Below are 23162 nucleotides of genomic sequence, written 5' to 3'. Positions count from 1 at the left end.
TGTTTTTTTTTCAGAATTTAAAATTTAACCACGAAACTTATATATTGCTCTATTCTTAAATATTGAGCTTTTCCTTTTTGGCTAGGATCACCTTGAAAGTATTACTTCAAATGATATCTATCAGGATTTTTCATCTGAATTCTATCAGTGTCTTATATATATATATATATATATATATACTACCCGTGTTATGACGGTTCTGAATTTTTAGATGAGAATTGGTTATTCGTATTGGATTCCTCGGACTACTATTCTCATCCTGGGTTTGATTTTCGGTCGATGTAATCTCCGACCTTCTTCAGGTGTATCTTGTCAAACTCGGGAATGTTTCTGTCGATCTTGAGAGTTTGGATGGAATTTCGAGCAGAACCTTTTATTTACTTCACGGGGGTTGCATGGTCTCGTTCCTTCAGCCATGACTTGATAGATGTCCAAAGTAATTCGCAATTGTATTTTTCCGTCGCCCACACTGAGGATTGAATAATAAATATAGAATATCACTTTTTACAATTGATTTTTCCAAGTACTTTAACCATTGCACCATTGGGTCTTTGTGGAAAAAATACAATTGTGAATTACTTAGGACCTCTATCTAGTCATGGCTGACGGAACAAGAGCATGCTAACCTCGTGAAATAAATAAAGGATTCCACTCGAAATTCCATCCAAATTCCCGAGTTCGACAGAAACATTCCAGAGCTCGACAAGATACACCTGAAGAAGGTCGGAGGTTACATCGGCCGAAACGTTGTGAAAGTCACACTCAAGATGAGAACAGTAGTTCGATGAATCCAAATAATACGAATAGCGATGTTATTTTTCTCTAGTCTGTACACCGACAATCTGTATATTTATTGCATACGAGTTGTATTCTCTGAAAATAATTTTTAGCTTTCAAAATATTTCGGAGACTTCCAATTCCAAATTACTCTATGCAACTAGCAGAACGACATTTGGAGTTATTTCCCTTGATTATGCTGTTTAAGTTCATTCCATTTACTGGCCGCATCCTTATCTTCTTCTATAATATAAACATCACATGTCTGTTTAAATATGTGTATGTATGTTTGTATTTCTGCTTAAAACTTTCGACAGAGGCGACGGATTTTCACGAGATCGGTATCGTTTGGAAGATCGACCCTTCGGGCGACAAATATCGAAAATGGGCTAAAAACATTAATTTCTTCACCCTCAACTGGGCACTTTTCTACAGGGAGAGGTCATCTTTTTCGCTGATATTTTCGAAAGTCATTCCCTCTTTTTGATTGACTTGCCTTAATTTAAACCTACGTCACTTCCGGTTTGACGATGGGCGCAACGGCAAAGATGTCACTTTTTTGTTTTGTTTCTTTTCCATGTTCTTTTCTTCCTTCGTGGTACGAGTTCGAGCCTGCCATCCTACTATCACTTTTTTCTTTGCTCAATACACACCTCCAAAGACCCGGGTAACGCCGGGCACCCAGGTTAGTAATTAATAAAGGAAGATCTTACGTTTGGAATAGCATAATATATTTATTACATGCTAGCTCTCTGAGTATATTGGTTTTAACCCAACCCACCGCATTGCTCAAAGGAGAGGGAAGCTTAAATAAAAATGTTTCAAAATATTATTTAAAATTTCTTTTTTAAATAGGATTTCTAGAAATTCGATTTAATTTCCTTTTATTTTCCCTTATTTTATCGTTTTTTTCTGAAGGTTTTGCTACCCGTCAATATATCACTACCTAGAAAATGATGGGTAGGTACCCATAGTCGCACGCACGCAGACATTCGTAATTGTGTTCTGGAATAATTTCCAAAAACCCGACCCAGATTAATGGATGCATTTGATAACAGGCGATTCTAATTTTATCAAGAGATACATAGTTTATTGGTTTTTGCTTGCAATTACATTTCTGTCTCATTTTATTTTTATGGACAGGAATTTGCATTACTTCTATTTAAACTAAAAAGAAACGTTGCTATTTAAAAATACTTTAAGAAAAGAATATTTTATTTTCTTTCTTATTCTGGAACGAGCACAAAAAAGATGGGACGATAATCAAAAAGTAATTTCAGGAAAATCTGATGTTACATATTGTGTGTGTGTGTGTGTGTGTGTGTGTGTGTGTGTGTGTGTGTGTGTGCGAAACTGCCCAGAACAATCTTCTAACTGAATGCAGACACTCTGTAAACATCATTTGCCCAATTCTTTCAATAGCTTGTTCAATTGCTTTCATTTATTAGCAATAAACTGTCGTCGATGCAATCACTTTTATCGCTGTCTAGTTCGTTCTCTACCACGCGTGAACACTCTTCACTTTTATTCGTTCACCTGGCTGATATGCAAATTACCTTCTAGGTTTTCATGCACGGCATGGACGATTCTTTATCGGGTGGGTGGGGGGGGGGTTACTCTGCCCATTAGAAAGTGACTACAAACTTCCGCTCGAAAATTTATAAACTTGTACAAGAATATCGAATGAAATAATTATTATTATTGATAGGATACGAGTAACGAAGATCCCATTCAAACTTAAATACAGGGCGGAACGATAAAATTATCTCTCTAAAAAAGACATGATTCCATTTCTGTTTGATGAAAACCGATTTTCATTTTTTGTTGCAGATCATCTAATAGTTTGCTAGTTGTGTACAAATCCCAAGAGCGATAGGAGCCTTCTATTATGTCAAAGTGACACAACGTTCAACGAACGAGATCGGATATGCACCGCAGTACAACTCCTGCTGTCTACCGATCCAAGTTATGACAACTGGATCATTGCCAACACCCTCAAAATGCAAATCCGGGCGGTTCAACGCGTGAGAGCGTAGCTCAAAAAAGTTTCCAGCCACGGTTATGGTCTGAAAGTCAACACCAAAGTGTTCTTGGATGTGGTGATCCCCTAGTGCAATCAGGTGGCCGCTAGCAAACCTTGGGTGTGGCAACGTTTTGTTTTGCCGTTTGGACGTTTTTTAAGCAAATTATTATTATTATTTTTTTATTAGAATTATTTAATTACGATATAATTACAGCATTATTAATTGAACTAAATTATTAAAGACATAGGCAATTTTTAGTTGGCAATTTAGATGTTTCTAAATTTCTTTCAAAGGGCAACAAAATAAATGTTTTAAAACTATTAACAAAAGATCAAAATGGCTGACTTTTATTTATTTATTATTTTTTACCTTTTACTTACAAGGCAAATTGCTATTTAGACGTAAAGGGATACTGTGAATTAGGGACCATATCTCAGTCTATAAGCATTTTTCCAGCACTAATCAGGGGCCAAACAGACACAATATTTTTATGGCAAAACATACAATAATTAAATACTATTTGTTAGCATAAAAATTAAAAGCTACCGCAATCTAGGTTTTCTTTGTCACTAACCGAGGACCGGACAGAAGCAACACTTTAATCAACCCAAACCTATTTGCCAGTAACCAACAGTACTGACAATCACAGCCAGTAGTTTATGCTTACTGTCACTGCCGAAGTAGAAACCAGATTATTTCATTTTGGCCACAGCCGCCAATGCCTGCTATTTTCCAGGGTCGGCAATAGACCCCTCACTAACAACCATTTTTGTTTTCCGCTGGAACTTTATCGTATCTGTTATGGTTTTGTGTCATAATTCCACCAGGCAAAGCCGGTACATGGGTCCTGCTAATTTACCATAATGTGTAAAATTTTATCTTGAATGTATAGACTCTTGATTTCAAAAGTATACCACAAGCACCCAATGTCTTATTTAAAGGAAAATTAATATTTCGCTTTCTAAATAAAATAAATCACTTTTTTCCTCTCAATTTGTTTAATCTAAGATTCAGTCATTCAGTTGAAACTTTGTGTAATAAAAAATATTTAAATACCCTGAGATGTGTTCAGTGATTTCTTTAAATGTATTCTATTTTACTGGTGTAAATGATTTACAATTCAACTTGATCTGCAAAAATGTTTTTAAAATGGTCTGTAAACAACAGTGAATATATATATATATATATATATATATATATATATATATAATTAGACAAAAAAGGTAAATATAAAAATGACATGTAAATTTTAGAAGCGTTGACGAAGGGAAGAGTCTATCAGGCATGTGTGCGCAGTGTGATGATGTATGGAAGTAAAGCCTGGTCGTTTCGGTTGAAGATATGTGTTGCATGGAGAGAAATGAGAATAATTCGACGGATATGAAATGTGAGTCTAGTAAATAAGCTTAAATCTAATAACTTAGAGGAAGATTAAGTCTGGACAATATTGGGATATATGTGCAGAACAAGAGATTTCGTTAGGATGGTCTCGTTGAGGGAACGAATGAATGTGCTTGGGTTGAATGTAAAACAGTTAAGGTAGCAAGGTCAGTTGCCAAAGAAAGGCAAAAAAAAAAACAAAAAAAAAACGAGGAGGATGGATTTGAGAGAAAGGAATAAAGACCTTTCCAGAGGTAGGTTACTTTGGAAGTCCGTTTCTAAAAGCCTTCCAACACGAACGTTAAACCGAATATGTTGCTGCTGATGACAAAAATAACAAGAGTTGCTAATTTTATCAGTTATGCATCTATTATATGGTAGACATTTTGTTTGTTGTTTTGTTTTTTTACTGCTTTGCGCCATTTTTTCCAGTGTTTTCCTTGCTTATATTTTCACATAAATTTCTTTTCTTTGAAGTAGAAGTAGCAGAGAATGTTATCATGCATTGACTGTCGATTAGGCAAAAGCAAGATCAAATCAGTAGTTTATTTCAACAGTTACAATAAAAGAAATATTCAGCCCTGATATTTCGCCCACACTATAACACCAAAACACACAGCTTTCTTTTTCTATCAGAAACAACATGCATGCATACAATATATCCAGCCCTCTGAGGCAAAAAAAGTCCTTGGCAATAGCACACAAACGAGGGAAAACATACAAGAATTTCTGTAAGCCGCTCACAAAATCACAATCACAGTTCATACACACAGTCTCTCACTAACAAAGCAGACATTCTAATACACACACGTATATCTTCATTCGTATCTTATTTACATACAAGTAAATGCATGCGGCGCCAGCTTAAATGAACATGTATATTCAATTTTTTGTAGACAAAACCTTTCAGCATTTTTAACAATATCCAATAAAACAAAAAAGAGTGAAAGAACAAATATACAACAAATAAATGTTACTATAGGCAAGATAAGTAACTCTTCTATCTACTGGGATAATTTTTGTTGTGTTTTAACTTATTTTCAAGCGTTTATTTAATTCGAAACAAAAGTAGGATCAAGTCTTAATTCGAACGAAAAAGAATGGTGGTTTCATTATAACCACGTTGAGCTTCGATAATCGCTCAAAAATCGAAAATTAAGCAAAATACTGGTAGAAACACATTCAATAAATGTCAACAATCGAGCAAAAATGTAATTTTCTATCAGTATTTTGTTTAATTTTTGATTTTTGAACGATTAACGAGGCTGTAATGAAATAGCCATTTTTTTTTTTTTCGTTCTAACTTAAGACTTGGTATTACTTTTGTTTTGAAGTACATAAACGCTTTAAATTAGTTAAAACACACAAAAAACTTACCCAGTTATGTAGAAGTTATTTATCTTGCCTTTGGTAATATTTATTTGTTGTATACTTATTTTCTCGCTCATTTTTGTTTTGTTGGCTTTTGTTAAAAATGTCCCAATTCTTCTTGACCAGAATTTAGAACTCTTTTATTATTCCTATTCTATGAACTTATCTTTCGTTGTTCTCAGAAATTTATCAAAAAAATTATTTATTTGGTGTCATTCTCTCGTTTTTTTTTTTCACCCTTTCACTCTCCGCTTTTTATTATCTATCTATTATAAAGAATTTAATTTTCTTTTTTAAATTAAAATTTTGGCGCTTCTTCGTCATTAGAGCGAAAATCGAAATGTTGAACTTCAAGTTAAATTAATAATACTTAATTGTCATCTCACAGTAATGAACATATCCAAAAATTACAAAAAACGACAAGGTGGAAAATTAGTTTTTTTGAGTGAAAATTGAGTTTTCCTTAAAAAACAAACAAAAAAAAATACAACAAACAATCTATGCAGTTCCTCTCGTAACAAGAGAGGTAAATATTTTCTTAAATATATTTGATTTAGCAAAACTCAATTTTCGCTTATTGTTTTCGAAAACTAATTAATTTTCTACCTTTGTTTTTCGTAATTTTTAGAAATGCTCATTACTGCGACATGACAATTAAGTATGTACTATTGGTTTTTACTTTAATTCCAGTATTTTGAATTTCGAAATTCGCTCTTATTAGAGCGAAATTCAAAATATTGGTAAAACGCATAAAAATTTTATTTTAAATTAAAGTAAGTTTATTTAAAACTATTTATTTAAAATTTGCATTTTTTTTTCACCGGTTTCGTTTCGTTTCTTTTTTTTATTTTAATGTTTCTATTTTCACTTGTTTCGTTTCTTGATTTTTGCAGCAAAGAAATTGGATAAGCTGATAAATAGTGTCTATTCCGAAACGCGTTGTAATTGCTATACGTGCATCACGAATAGCCACGGTTATTTAATTATGGTTGCTCTTATGGAGGCAATGTATCGAGACGAATCACAGTGAGTATTTCAGTTTTCGGACGTGCACAATAGATGACAACAAATAAAAAGGTGGGGGCGAAAAGAATCAACAAATAACCTTATGCCCCCCCCCCAAAAAAAGTTGCTTCATAACCTACCTGCATATTTTTTCTCCTCTGGACAGCATTGTGTTGTGAACAGAAGCAGCCGTTCGTCTCTCTGACATATAAGTAGTTGGTTAATTAGAAAGTGATGTATCATTGTTAAAGTAATGTAATAGCTAGAATTTCTGTGCCTTTATCTATCCTTCTCCCCCACTCTCTCATATATGTGTGTGTGTAAACATACTAGCAGTTCAGCTCGACTTTCCTCGGGCCCTATGTACTGTTCATAACTTTATGTGCATATGTATGTATATATAAAAACGTTTGACACGTGTCCAGGTAACTTACATCTAAAATTTCAAGTGTTTAGACCCAAAATTGACGGAGGAGTTTGGTAGAGTCTGCAAAGGTCAACTCTTTTAATTTTGACCTCTTGGCAGCCAAATTTTCGCCCAAAAATTGATTAAATAGCTTACTGTGTGTAATATTAAATTGATTAAATAGCTTACCGTGAAGTAGGAAAAGAATGGGGAAAAAACCTGACGTCTTTGCTGTTACGACCACCGCCAAACCAGAAGTGACGTAGGTTTAAACTAAGGCTAGACAATCGAAAAGAGGGGATGACTTTCGAAAATATCGGTGAAAAAAGCGAGCTCCTTGTAGAAAAGTGTCCAGTTGAAGGTGAAGAAATTAATGTTTTTAGACAAATTTTCGGTATTTGTCGCCTGAAGGGTCGAGTTTCAAAACGATACTGATCTTGTGAAAATTCGTCACCTCTGTTGAAAGTTTTAGGCAGACATGCAAACATACGTACATACATTTATATATTGGTAGCTCAAATTTTCGACCCAAACCGATTAAAAAGCTTGTCCTATCTCTGAATACCCTTTATGTAAAATTTCAAATGTTTAGACCAGAAATTGTCTGAGTAATTTGGTAGACCGCAGAGGTCAATTTTTTTTTAACTTTGACCCCTATTATGACCCCTTAACATTTATTGCTTTGGGCTCAAATCAAGTTATTAAGTTAGATCCATGTCCAAGGAAACTATATCTAAAATTTCAATTGTTTATATCCAAAATTGTTGGAGGAGTTTAGTAGAGTTCTCAAAGGTCAAATCGTTGAACTTTGACCCTTAACAGCTAAATTTCTGGCCGAAAATGGATTAGAAAGATTTTCCCAAATCTCAGTACCCTGTATATCAAATTTCAAGTCTGTAGAGTTATTGCATAGGAAAATGTACACAGACAGACAGACAGTTTCACTTTTATAGATATATAGATAGATATTACATGAGAGAGAAAGAGTTGTAATAATATAACAGCCAAAAAATAGAATAAAAAATGAATACCAGTCCATATTTGCTAAATGAAGCTTATGTTCTTTGATGTTACATTTTTTATACATTACATTAGTTTTAGTGGTCTGCTCTCCAGAGGGAAGAACAAGGGTAGTACTTTATGTATTAAAAAAAAAGGGAGGGGTGCGTCCAAACACAGATCACAGGCCAAATAGAAATATCTTTTTCTCTTCTTTCGCCACATCCTTTTTTTTTTTTTTTCAGACTTCCTGTTTGTGACGTCATATCCTGACACGTAGCTCTAGCTCTAACTCTAACTTGACCTTTAACCGAAAACTCCATTTTCTTGTTTGACTAACCTTATGTGAATTTTTCTAATTTTTAATCGTATTTTCACTCCCACTAGTTAAAGGCCGGTGGTGTTATGTATCATACAGTTTTTATTTTGATATTGCCCGTTTATCATCATTTGTTCCCGGAGTTCGAAGGTTGAACATTTGGGTCGTCGACTTGATTGAATGGATTTTCTCCACTTGATTTGATCCATTGCCGATGCTTCTGTTAACCTCTGATGTTTCAGATCCTACTTGATGTTATCACTCCACTTCTTCCTTGGTTGATCTCTTGGATAGACTTCAGAGACAACAAAGTTAATGATTCTTTTTGGCCACTTGTCAATTGCTATGCGTTGAATGTGGCCAAAACGACCTCGGTCTTTTCCAGCATAAGGTTTCAGCTATTGAACTGAGGTCAAGTTTGGATCTCAATTCATTAAGAGGGCTCCTATCAACAAGCTTTGAGGAGCATACTCATCATATAATTGCATGATCACTGGGAGTTAGTCTGGTAATGTCCTCAACTGTAACAGGTCAAGTCGCATGAGCATACAAAAGAATGCTTCTGACTCAGGTGTTGTAAGCATAGACTCTGTTATGGTACAAGAAGCCTCGGCAGTGATGATTGGGAGGAGTTCTCTAAATTTCTTCATGCAGAACGGATTGTGGCAGTTGTAGCCTTTCAACAACCACTTCTCTCATCAGATACATCACCAAGATGACAAAATATCTTAACTACCTCAAGGTTCTCTCTCTGCATATGTCCTGGATATGACCTTAAACTATATCCGATGGTGAGGCCCCAGCTTGCAGGCCTTAGGGAGTGTGGAGCCACCCTTTAATTGCCATTGCTCCCAGGTCCACTCTGACCCGGAGTGGTAGCACCTGTTAGGGTCCCAACTATGGGTTAAATAGAATACGACTTAAAAAACAAAGATACTATATTAAAAAATCGTTCTTCAAAATCACCAGATTCGGCATTAAATAACCTGAAAAGGGTTGATATGCCGTAAAACAACCAACCTCTCTCTGCAGCACTACTTGCTCGATATCCTGAACAGTGGGAATGGGTAGCAATCGCAAACACCTTCTGCCAATGAAGTTCTGATTTTTGTTCACTTTAACATATTAAGAATCAAACTTAAACTGACCCTTAGTAAAGCAGATTTCCAAGAACCGGCTGGAAGCGATTGAAGCATTTTATAAATCGAGAACTACAAAATAAATTTCTGGCAGATAACAATTTAAGACAATGTCAAATCTAAGATTTATTTAACCATGTTAACACAGGCTGAAAGGAGTAATTCTTAAGGAAATTGAGCTAGACAATGCATAAAGCCATAGCATGAAAGAAACTTACAAGAGCAAAGGATGATTAACCATAACCTATGAACTATTTGACTGTGTATCAAACGAGCAAAACCATTTCAAGCAACAACAGCAACAAAAAAGGACCGATGCTTTTCTTTTCAAACGATTAAAAAGATTTTTTGGAGGAGAGGAGAAAATGGAAATTTTGTTCCATTCGTCTGAAATAAATCCTTCTCCATAAACAAATATATATTGAAGTGCGTGTGTTTTTTTTTGTTTTTTTTTAATTTATTTTTTTTTTCAACTGTTTAACGATGGCTCGGTTTGACTCTTCCCCCTCCCCCTGTTGTTTACGTAAATCTCATTCAGCAAAACTCGGTTTACTTTGGTTTGGATTCTGTAGAAGCATGGTTGTTGTTGAGCATCATTGATTCATTTTGTATGAATCAAATAATTGTTGGCATTGGTTTTCCCGATACCTTTCTAGTTACAATTCTTTATAGAAAGACGTCAGATATGTACAAGAGGAACAATATGAAGGTTGCCAACATCCCTAAGTGAAATTTTATTTGTGGAATGAACTGGATTCGAAGTTGTCACATCCAGGTTTTCAGTCCATGTCGTTAACCCCTTAGCCACCGTCACCTCCCTGTTGTTACCATGTTTGTTTTTTTTAATCAAATAATCGGTGCTAATGCAGAGAGTGATCCGCGCTATTTTTTAAATCGTATTTCCACGTTTAATTAAAGTTTTATGATGTTTTTTTTTTTCAATTGTAAGGTTAAAGTACAGAATAGGTATAAAACATCCCCCCTTCCCATGTTAAGAACGGCTTTTTAAATGATAACGTTATTATTTCAGCACGGATCACTCTCTGCATGAGTACCAAATAATCTAATGGCGAAGATTCGTTAACGTTTTTCTTGTGTGGTTTTTCTTGTAGATTGAATGGTACGAAACCAATTCAAGAATTGTATCATGATGCTCGAACTTTTGCCGCCAATCTGATGAAAAACTGGGGCGGGAAAAGTTCCTGCAAAGAATATGTCTTTATCCTGTTCTCAAGAAGCGACAGTGTCGTAAGTGTTGAAATTACTTTTTGTTTTACCATTTTAAAAAGTTGTCTCTTCTGCAGAAAGCTTACTTTGAGTTTATTTTCAACAAAAAAGTTCGAGTTATCTTTAAAATTAAAGGAGGGGGCGTAGAAAAGTGTGTAGTTTTAAAATTGATCAACCGTAAATCTTCCGAGAGATGATATCGGTAATTCCAAATAAATTTATACTTTTTGCACATTGTATTCCGACGGCTTGAATTTAATATTGATGAGTTAAAATCTGTCATCATTTTAAAGTTTTTACCGATTATGGAAGAGTTCTAGTTTTTTTTTTTTTTTTTTTTTTTTGCACACTTAAAACGTCAAGTTAGTCAAGAGTGTTAGATGTCTACAATCTATACTCGCTTCCCATGAAACTAGAATTGGTTCTTTCCATTGTCCATATATTCTCCAATTTAATCTGTTTGATTTTTTTTTTTTTTACGGTTGATCAATTTTAAAACTACCTACATGCTTTTACTCATCCTTTTTACGTTTTTTTTCTTTGTGCTACCCATTGTCAAACTGTATTTGTCTCATATTTGATATCTTGACTCTATGTAAACTGTTCTCGCAAAATGCTTTTCATGCTATTCTCTTTTATGTAAACTATTTCGTTCACTCCCACTGTTGTGTTAATCCGTATAAGTTCTTCCTGCCAATATTTATTTTTTACTAAATGTTATTCTATCATACAATTCTGAATTTTTGAGATGAGGTATGAATGTTTGCGTTGTTGTGATTGTTTGGACAATTATTCTAATCTTGGGTGGTGTTAGCACAATGTTTCGGTCGTTGAAACCTACGACTTTCGTCGGGTGTAAACTCCATGTTTTTTCAACTAAGAAAATGTTGTTAGCTTTGTATTATAAGAAATCAGACCTTGGGGTTAAGGCGTGTTTGTAAATTATAAAAAAAAGGTAAATTTTCAGGAGTCACTAGGGTACATTTTAAAGACTTACTTATGATTCAATTTTTAGCTGAATCCTTATGCTAATTAAAAATAATAGTGAAAAAAATGTTTTACGAAATTTCAATGCCCCTTATGTCAAATCTCGAATCTCTAGACTGAAAATTAAAAGTTATTTGGTAGGGAAATGTACATCACACACATTTTCACTTTTATATATATACTAGCATTTCAGCCCGGCGTTGCCCGGGTGTTTGGATGTGTATGTTGAGCAAAAAAAAAGTGGTAATAGGAAGGCAGGCTCGAACCCGTACCGCAAAGGAGGAAAAGAGCTGGGTAAAACCTAACGTTTATGCTGTTACAACCACCGCCAAATCGGAAGCGACATTTTTTAAAATTAAGGCTAGAAAATCTAAAGGAGAGGATAACTTTAAAAAATATCGGCGAAAAAAGTGACCCCCCCCCCTGTAGAAAAATGCCTAGTTGAAGGGGAAGATATTAATGTTTTTAGCCAATTTTTCGATATTTGTCGTATGAAAGGTCGAACTTTAAAACGATACTAATCTTGGTAAAATCCGTCGCCTCTATTGAAAGTTTAAAGCAGACATGCATACATACATACATTTATATATTGGTAACTAAAAATTTTCGACCCAAACTGATGAAAAACCTTGCCCTATCTCTGAATACCCTTTATGTAAAATTTCAAATATTTAGACCAGAAATTGTCTAAGTAATTTGGAAGAGACCGCAGAGGTCAATTTTTTTTAACTTTGACCCCTATTATGACCCTTTAATAACTTGATTTGAGCCCAAAACAATAAATTTTAAGTTCGATCCATGTCCAAGGAACCTATATCTAAAATTTTCAGTGCATAGACCCAAAACTGTCGGAGAAGTTTGGTAGAGTTTTCAAAGGTCAAATCGTTGAACTTTGACCCCTTAATCGCCAAATTTCTGGCCAAAAACCGATCACATCGATTTTCCCAAATCTCAGTACCCTGTATATCAAATTTTGAGTCTGCAGACTAAAAATTGACAGAGTTATTGCTCAGGGAAATGTACACCATACACACACACACGTTCACTTTTATAGATATATAGATAGATTATAAGAATATTCATCCTAGGACGGGTAAAATTAGTTCGTTAAACTGAACAGCTTTACAACACTCTTGTGGCAGTTTACGAAGATTAAATTCAAACTAATGATTTTATATCTAGAATTTTTATTCTAATTTTCATTCAAATCTATTCCATAATTTTGATTCTAGAAAATGTCTAAAAATCAAAGCTTAAGTTGAAGGGATATTAAGAAGAAATTTAAATTCTATGAAATTGAATTTCTAATGACTATTGTTAAAATTTAATGCAAATCTGAAATATTGAAATTTTCAAATGGAAACTTGCCCATATTATGCCCCTTAAAACCGTGAAAAATATTCCAAAGAAACTGAAAATTTAAGAATATTTATTAATTGATGTCTAATACTTATATCCGATTTTTGTGAAATTTTAATATCTGAATTTTTATGTAGGTGTTCACGCACTTTGCTTAAAAACAAAAGTTCAACTAGCTCACATTTCTGCCATGCGGCTGTATTCCAAGATTCATAATGACTGTTTAATCAGTTTAGAATTGAATTCTGTATATACAAATGTATAAACATACACACTTTATATAGGGATATACACATATCTAACCTTATATAAATAGAAGTACGGCATAATCATGTTGGCACACTGGTTCTATTTAGATCACCGAAGTTAAGCAACGTTGAGTATGGTCATTACTAAAATGGGTGACCAATTTGGGGATTCCAGGTGCTGTATGTAGGAGGACGTCGACACCTCCCTGCAAGAGTTGCAAAATCCCAATGTAGTCATCTCCCTTAACGGAGGATATACATGCAACTGGGGACTGCTTGTGAATTTCATACTCCCATGGAACTTCCTTCTTTGGAGGAAGCTGGTTAAACCCGTATAGGTTAGTGCTGTTTCCATTCTTATATACAAGACACATTTGGTGACCAGTTATCCGCTGGGTCGCAAATGCGACAACTTTTGTTCTTGCTTTGCTTTCATTAAAAAATTCATAAACTGTGATATTTTTCCAAGAAATTCGTTTTGTATGATTAAAAATGTTTTGCTTTTATACTGTCCATAAAGATAAACTAGAGATGAACAAATATAATGTTTTTACTATCTCATTTGCATATGTATATGAGCACATTGTGTGAATTAGATGGAAAAAGAATTACTCTTTCTCTAAACGCTCGCAGTGACACTAAAACCGTTGAATCAACTTAGAATGAAATGTGTCGAGATAAAGTATAGTTACATGAGAGTTCAATGACTTATTCTGTAAATTACAAATTATGGCTAATTAGAAGAATTTTTTTTATCAAACACCAACCGGGTGGAGAGTGTTGAAAAAATAAAAATAAAAACATCCATTTAGCCGTTGAAGCTGTGGTAATGTCGACTTGTTAGTTACGGGACTCTGCGACTAAAAATAGTTCGTCTCAAAGGTTTATTAAGAAACAGAAATTTATTTAAGGAAGAAAACCTGGAATCCTATCCTAAGGGAATGGAACGAAACTTCCGTATATTTATCTGTAATAACTTTTTTAATTTTTTTATTACTGCAATAGTTGTTAATTATTTAACGTATCATCGTAACTCCAAAAAGTAAAAGATAAAACGAAAAGTAAACAAATGTAAATAAACCCCAAAAACAAAGAAAAGGAAAACACACTTGAAGGTTTTTAGTTTCATTTCGATAATATTAAAGAGGAAAAAAATGGAAAGAAAAACAAACAAATAAAACTGTTTGAATTCGATAATAAGAAAAATGAGGATAATGGAGAAAGACATTGAATGTTAGCCATATTTAGCGCAAGCCGTAAATAAGGAAACACGTAGTCGAACATTTATAAATAATGGCACCCCCTTACCCCCCCCCCCCAAAAAAAAAAGAAATATGGATTATATTTATTGTGTTACGTTGTTTGTGATGCTTTTTAGTTTGCTAAAATATAATTATATATCTGTATCGGAAAGCTAGAACAAATGTAAGTTGGTGAAGTGTTCATTAAATAACGGGATTATTCTCGATCCAGAATAGGAGAATGTCATGCAATAGACAATCAGAGTGGAAGGAACATGTATGGAGAAACGTTAGTATTTTTGTTTAGAGGAATCGAAGGTGAATGCTATGTCTATGTTTACGGATCAGTTACGTAGGGTGTGGTCCCACTTTAATTACCTTGTGAGTAAGAATACGCGGTATAGGAGGAGGGACGGTGGGAGGACATGAGAACTACTTTTTGTATAAGTGTTTACGATGATAATGATGATGTTGCACCTAGGATTAAATCTAGGGTTTTATTATTACGAATTTAAGTGTCAAAAATGTCGTTCTGTAGTTACATAAGGTAGTGGCTAATAGCGTAGACATAATGAATTTGTATGTGGCATCTGTTGTTGTAAACCTACGGCATTTTGGTTCAGAGGAGAAAAACTGCAACGTTTTTATTATATATAAGATAATGTTTTCGGTTTCTCCTCTAAATTTTTTTTTTCTTTTTTTTTTTTTCCTCTAGCTTTATACATTGGCACAGGAAAACGCCAAACTTTTACTCAATAATACAATGATCAAGAAAGTGAACCGAAATGTCTTCCGGTATTTTAGTTACAAAGAAGGGATAGTGAAAGGGCTCACCAAAATGATCACCTATTACAAGTAAGTGTATTTAACTTTCATTTTTGTTTCATTTCTGTTCTGCAAAATAAATAAAACTCATGTCTGATTCCAAATGTCTCTTCAGCAGACATCGAATTCAATAAGGTAACATGTTAAAATGAGATTTAAAAAAACGAAAAAAATAATATAGCATCATCTCGCGATAATGCGATAATTACCGAAGTTTACCGAAAACTATTAAATACTGAAATTATCTGCATCTCCATATGTCGCCTTTTTCAAGTGAAACTTCGGCAACTATAGAAAAATAACTGAACATTTCTGATACAAATCTTTAAAACTTACGCTTTAAAAGTTGCTGGAATTGGTATCTCAAAAATATTCTTATATTTCAACAAAACAATAAGCTATTTGCCATTTTACTTTTGAAACTATATTAATATAGACATTCCTACAGACGTTCATAATTATCAATTTAAATTCCATAAATATTTTTCTGTGGCGTTCTTTAAAACAATTATAAAACACTACAGGATTGGTTTACAAACAATAAATTATATAGAAATATCACCCCCGGCGTTGTACTTTCAATTGTAAATAAATACTTCATTTGTTTTAGAATTACAAGTAATAAACATTTAATTGCTTTTCTTTGCTTTTCTTTTTCTTTTGCCTGATTTTTTTAAAAATTAAAATTAGAGAAACTTAAATAATAAAAGTGTATACAAGGGACTGCCAAAGTTCACCACAGAATTACCCCACCCTATATGTAACACGATGTAACTTTATTATAAATTAATATTATCAGTATAACTTTTGTACCATTTAAAAGAAGGGCAAAATAAACCAGTAATAATTTTTTAAAACTTTTTTCATCGAACGAAAATAATGAAATTGCGAGACGTAAATTGTGTTTACACAATTGGCACTGTAAAATAACGTTCCCATGTAGTAGACATTCTGAACGTGAAAACATACCCGTGGTTAATAAATCTAGCAAAAATCAACTAAATGGTAAGATTTTCGTGAAATTTTCGATACTTATCCATTTTAGAATGAAATTACATATAAAATGCAGTTTCCATAAAATATATGAGGGGAAATATTTTTTTTAGTGCGTGTCCCCCACCCCCATATTTATTTTTTCGAAATTCGAACAAAATATATTTAAATCTATCGAAATTTCTATTTATTATGAAACTGAAGAGTTCAAATAAGTAAAAAAATATTTATTTTTTAAAAGTTTAAATACACATATTGAACAAAAATTTACCTTGAAGTTGCAATTAAAAAATGATATAAATTTAATATTATTATGTTTTTTAATAGCGCTTTTTCGAATTAACATATACTATAATCAGTTGAATTGCCAAGAAAAAGAAACTTCGTAAATTTAATTAATTTTTAAAAGATTAAAACGATTAAAATTCCACTATTTCAAAATGTTCCGTTACAACATAGATTTTTAATTGTGTTTAATTTTTTTTTTTAATATTAATTTTTCACATAAACATGGCTCTTGTCGGCTATTTTATCGCCAGATTAAAACCGATTTGTAAATATTATTGCACAAATATTGTAGCACCCTCCCCCATATTTTGTTCGTCTCTTTTTACCGAACAAAATATGGAAGCCCGTAGGTAACCAAAGAACATTCAGTAAAACTGTATTTCATATTTAATATACAAATGTTTATAATATTATTAATCATTAAACTGTAAATCTTAAGACCTAACAAAATTATAACAAAGATTAATTACTAATTGCAGTTTGAAGAAGATAAACAAAGATTTAAAAAAATCATTAAGTCGCTTTTGCTTTTCCATAGTTCGTATAGTTATCATAAGTCTGACGTCACGGGATATGCGCTCCGTTTTTCACATTGTTTTGGGGATACCTAGTGTACACATTATTCTATTTTGAATACTTTTTCTATTATCTATCAACCCGGGCAATGTCGGGTACATACATAATTATTAAATATTTGGAAATTTCAAGTTAAAACTAAAACTGCAGACTGTAAATCAGTATCAGCTAGAAGTTATAGCTGTTGCTTCTTTCAAATACAAATATTCATAAAAAATCTCTTGCGATGTCATAGTAGACCCTTTCTATTTTCTTTTATCTTTCTTTTTTTATTTCTTCCCCCTTCTTTCTTTGTCCCCACTCATTTTCTTTTTTCTTTCTCCTCTCTTTTTTCCTTCTTTCTTTCTCCCACTCTCCTTTCTTTCTTTTCCTCTTTTTTTCTCCCCTCTTTCATTCTTTCTCCTACTCTTCTTAATTTCTTCTACTCTCTCTCTTTATTTCTCCTACTCTTTCTTTTCATCTACCATTCTTTCTTTCTCTCTCCCACTCTTTCTTTCTTTCTTCCTCACTCCTTTTCCTCACCCTTTCTCTGCCCTCTTTTTCATTACAAACCAAACTAGGTACTTATTCATATAATCCGACATTATGAAGTATTATCCGCCGATTTCAAAATTCTTTTTTTTAAACGAACAATCGAATTCACTAAACTTTTTCAACGATATTCCAGACAAAAAAATAGATGTTATTCGAAGTTGAACAAACACCTCATGATAAATTGTAAACATTATTCGATTTTGAAGTCTTCTAGTCTATCCGCCCGGGCAACGCCGGGTATAAGATATTTGAACATTCCCAGAAGTTTACATAAATATTTGGAAATTCGGTGTTTGTTAAGATATAGTCGATAAATCGATTTTTGAAATATATCTTTTTAAGCAAAAACAATATTAAATAGTAATATATCTAAAAATTACGAAAATCCATCGAGTAGAACAACTGCTATTTTGTTTTTATTAAAAAAAAAAAAAAAAGAAGAAAGTCTATTGTAGCCACATGAACAAGTAATATAAAATATTAGTTTCGGAATTATGTCCCCTGCGTTTAGTATCCTAGTGCCTACTTTATAGCGTACAAGAAAAATGCGATTTTACCCAATTTTCCGTAAAAATTATTTTTAACTATGAATAACTTTCTACTGGATTAATTTTCGTAATTTTTTGATATATTACGATTTTCGGCATGACAATTAAGTACGTAATAGTGATGCCAAATGTAGCTTTTTTTTTGTTTTTCTATATATTTTTTTGTTTTTTTTTATATATTTTTTTTGTTTTTCTATATATTTTTTTTTGTTTTTCTATATATTTTTTTTGTTTTTTTTATATATTTTTTTTTTGTTTTTTTTTATATATTTTTTTTGTTTTTTTTATATATTTTTTTTGTTTTTCTCTATATTTTTTTTTTTTTTTTTAATATATTTTGCAAAACTTAATTATGCTCTGCAAAACCAAAACTAACAACCAACCTTTCCTCCTTTCTCTTTTTTTCCCATTTCTCTTTCTATCTTCCCCACTTCCTGGCTGGTTTCCTAATTTAAAATGTGCCAAACATTAATACTGTAACCCTTTTCCCTCTCCCATTGCAAAACTCATTCATGTTCTGCAAAGCAGGGAACATAAACGATAAATTCCACTATAAAACAACCAAACCAAACACTATAAACTAGCGATTGAAGATACAAAGAGCTTGAGGAATAAAAACCTTCTACAAAATAACTGAATGCAACATGAATACTATTTTCAAAATAACTGGATTTGGCATTAAATAACCCAAAAAAAGGGTTGATATGCCATAAACAAAGCAACCAAACCAAATCCTTGTGTGTATATGTGTATCACGGTTCTGGTGATGATGATCCAGTGTTTGAAAATGTTTCATTTTATGACTTAAAATAAACATTGCCTTGAAATACTTCTAAACAACTATACTGTACATTTCTTTTGGGTAAACTCTTTATTTGGAAGATGAATTTAAAATCATTTAAATTGTCAAAAAATACATGCACATATATACAAAATCATTTTTTTTACGTCTATCAAAAGGACTTCATGTATATATATGTTTTTTTTTTATTTTCAGAGATATTTTCTTAAGGAAATTCAAAGATCCGGGCACCCAAGAGTCATTAATTAAGAATAGATTAACATACAGCCAAGTACAAGATACAAAGTCACATGCCAACAGCAGATTTCCAAGATCCAGTCTCCTATTTAATACTTTGTTCAATCTTTCTTTATGTACTTTCTTACTTACATATACAGACATAGTTTTCATTTAACAACCGCCACCCCCTAAAAATCTGATATATTTTCTTACTTTGATAAGTATCAATCAAAATTCGAAGTCATTATTTAGCACCTGTCTATGACAGGTAATAGCAGTAATTGCAAAAATGACAATTTTTTTTTTGCTGTTTTTTTTTTTAGGAATAGGTATTCAGAAATTTAAAGTCGTGACATTAGCATTTGTAACTCCAATGGAGAAAACTGAATCAACCGATACAAATCAACTTTGAAAACTAAAACTAACTAGTGTCAAAAAAAAAAAAAAAAAAAAAAAAAATTCAGTTTGCATTGTGTAGATTGTTCGGTGAAGTTCGTTAACGACTCGGAAGCGTTCGGTGAAATTTGGAATTGATGATGTAAGTACTAAAATTTTTTTGGATACCTATTCCTAAATATACCCATCTTTTTATAGAAGAGCTTTATTAAATAGAGTATTAGCCTTTATTAGCTGCCTTATGAAGCGTTCTTGTGCTAGTGCAGCAGGGAGGGGGGGGACAAAATAATTCCAAAAAATCAAAAATATAAAATGTTACTGTAAAAACTGTGTGAAATTATAGCTTACTTGTAATTTCTGAGCTTAAAAATTAAAAAAATAATCTCTGATGTAAACTTTATTAAACGTGTTCACACTAAACTCGCACTCAAATATTGCAATTCTTTTACAATAGTTATATGCTTTTATTCAAACGAAACAAATTTTTTTTACATTAACGGATTTAGACTTTTCCAGAAATTCTCTTATAATAAAAGGACCTATATCTACACAGGTTGTTAGGAAAGTCGATGTCATTTTTTCAGAATTATGTTCTATGTGTATAAAGGAGACATTCGTGCATATGAGGATTGCTTTTATATATATATATGTTATGAGCCACAATATGAAAGTTGCTACTGATCGTCTTAAGAACAGAGCTCAATATACATCAAGCTGGATTTGGCTGAGAGCAAAATGACTTCAGCATGAACAGACGTTATAATTTCTCCTTGTTAATTCGTTTTTTTTTTGTTTTTTTTTTTAATACCCTGCCTGTGGCAAAAGCTGCTTGGTAACTTCAGGAGTGATACTATCGTCTTGAACTATCGGAACTGTTATTACTCTAGTTGGTGGCTGATGAGAACAGTGTATCCGCAAGCTTTTATATGTTGCATGATTAAAAAATTCTGTCTCTCACACACACATATATATATATATATATATATATATATATATATATATATATATATATATATATATATGGAGTTTTTTTTCCTGTTCTGATATTGATATGAAAAGCCTATTTTGTCATTTTAAAAACAATTAAAACGAACTTCCTAATATACTCAGTCATGGATATGTGAGCGACTTCATAAAGGTTAACTAATTTGCATATTGCTTTGAAAAACGAGTTCATTAATTTATTTTTATGGTTTCTTATTAGATGATTAATTTCATTTAACTATTACGCTTAATTCTATTTATGCATAGTTTCTATATCGTGCATACAATTTAGGATAATAATGTTCCAGCACACAGGCATGTTTTTTTATATATATATAGAGAGAGATAAAACCTTGTCTGTGCATGCAAAATATCTCTACCAAACTCCTCTCTGAATATTTGGTCTACAGGCTTGAAACTTCATATATAGGGGTCAAAATTGAAAACACAGTTGACCATGGCAACACTAAATTTTTGAGCATGTGTACATATACATTTTTATCTTGAATTTGCTTAATTTTCAGCCCTTTTTATTCATCTGGCGATAATTATGATGGTAACAATGAAGGCTGAAGAGTTGAATAACGACTATGGCTGGAGTGTTGAATGCTATAGTTTCGATTCTGGCTGATGGTGCCAAAGTCATTTTTTTTGTTTAACTTTTGAAACCATTAATATATTGTACCCAATATATATATAGTAATCATGAGAGAATTTGCTTTTTTAAATTCTTAAACTATAACTATATTAATATAGACATTCGTATGTAATAAATACGAAATTTGCATAAATTAAAAATATATTTACGACTGGGCAACGCCAGGCAGTCTGCTAGTGTATGTATTTGTATATATATATATGTATGTATATATAGTCATCCACAGACATACTGTATCACAGCTCTTCAGTGCAGCGAGACTAGCAACTACCTCAAGTCAGGATTGAAACTCGACTACCTAAGTGACAGTCAGCGCTTCTAACTGTTATGCTATTTGGCTGCTGCTAATATGGGTATGTGAAATTACAATGATCGAACGTTGCCCAAACGCCTAAGCTCTATTTGTTTACACAAAGAGCATTGCTTTATGTGGCAGTTTGTTATTTTGATCCCCAATATGCTTAAACCAAGATAGTGAGCATTTATGATCGACAATAGTCAAAGGCGACCCAAAAGTTTTCTTTTCATTGACTACTATATAGATTGCTCTACTTATCCTTGATCTGGAAGCATCAAGTACCATCTTTTATTTTTTGGTATCACTTGACTTCAGACTGAACCGTGATGTCTCGGTCCATTTGCTAACTCTAACCATTATGCCAAATGTGCTTTTGTAATAGCACTCCGTTATCAATCTAATTTTTTTGTTTTGTTGTTTGTTTCTTTCTCTGTGTGATCTATGCTTTGTGCTGATCATATTTATTTGAATTTGATCTGTTGTATCCTGTTCATCTCAATAAGAAGAGCCACCATACACACAATACTGACCGGGTCCTCCATCTTGGCTATTAAAGGAGCCACTGCTAATCATGATACCTCTTTCTAATGAGCCCTATGTATTTGTTTGGGGTCATTTTTTTATGGTATTTTTGGTGTATGTGGCAAGACCAGGACCAGGCTCATTTTACCTGTGATTGTGTCACAGTGATAGTGTTCATCTGTCCTGTATGTAGAAATAACTTTGCACTATCATATATATATATATATTGTACATATTAAATGTTTACAGAATGTAGATCAAATTTGATTTATATGCTAAAAACTCAGAAACTAAGCTTTCTGCATGAATATTTATGGAATTTTTTCTATTATTATGCCATCGATTTATGTCACTGTTTGACAAAAATCATTAAGTGCCTGAGAGAGATAACTTCCTTACATACATTATGTCGCTGCCCACCCCCATTTTTGAGGACTTATATATATATATATATATATATATATATATATATATATATATATATAGCCTGTCCCAAAATAATCTGACACATTTGTAGGTCAAAATAAAATTGAATAAAGAAATTATTTTTTTATTTTTTAAATGTATTGAATGCCAGTTTATTTTAATTAGGTCATAATTCATTTGTATCTGTATTTATGTATTTTTTTTAAAAGAAATATTCCTGAATCATTTGATTTCTTTGCATGATGATATTGGTTGGCCCACATGATCGCCTGCGATATATTTTTGTAGGAGTACTTGAAGTCAAAAGTATTCAGCCACCACCCTCAATCTACGAAGAATTAAAACGAGCTATTCGTTCTGAAATTGCTGCTATTCCACCCGAAATGATCCATCGAGTTATTGGAAACTCTCATGAATATCTATAATCGTGTGTTCGCAATGATGGCAAACATTCGGCCGATTTAATATTTGAGACTGTGTCAAATAAAATGGCATTCTACGTACATTTGAAAAAATACAAAAATATTTTCTTTATTTAATTGTTATTCAGTTTGATTGTTTTTTGACCAACAAATGTGTCAGATCATTTTGGGGCACCTTGCATATACGCC

The 23162-nt window shown here is 32.6% G+C and overlaps 1 protein-coding gene across 3 annotated transcripts in view; it reads left to right on the top strand.

Moving 5' to 3' along the window:
• The window catches only part of LOC145239830 (uncharacterized), a 110441-nt gene extending 90884 nt beyond the window's left edge, over positions 1-19557 (top strand). For all 3 annotated transcript variants that reach the window (XM_080103368.1, XM_080103369.1, XM_080103367.1), the window contains exons 3-6: positions 6446-6578; positions 10533-10668; positions 15198-15337; positions 19244-19557. In XM_080103368.1, the coding sequence (XP_079959494.1) occupies positions 6446-6578; positions 10533-10668; positions 15198-15337; positions 19244-19442 (608 nt within the window). In that variant the 3' untranslated portion in view covers positions 19443-19557. The remainder of the gene's footprint in view (positions 1-6445; positions 6579-10532; positions 10669-15197; positions 15338-19243) is intronic.
• The last annotated feature ends 3605 nt before the right edge of the window (positions 19558-23162 follow it).

Source organism: Euprymna scolopes, chromosome 19 (genome assembly GCF_053919585.1).
Source record: "Euprymna scolopes isolate OS-2025 chromosome 19, ASM5391958v1, whole genome shotgun sequence".
In the NCBI taxonomy this organism is placed as follows: domain Eukaryota; kingdom Metazoa; phylum Mollusca; class Cephalopoda; order Sepiida; family Sepiolidae; genus Euprymna; species Euprymna scolopes.
The sequence above is the reverse complement of the archived record's forward strand: the minus strand, read 5'-3'. Positions and strand labels throughout refer to the sequence as shown.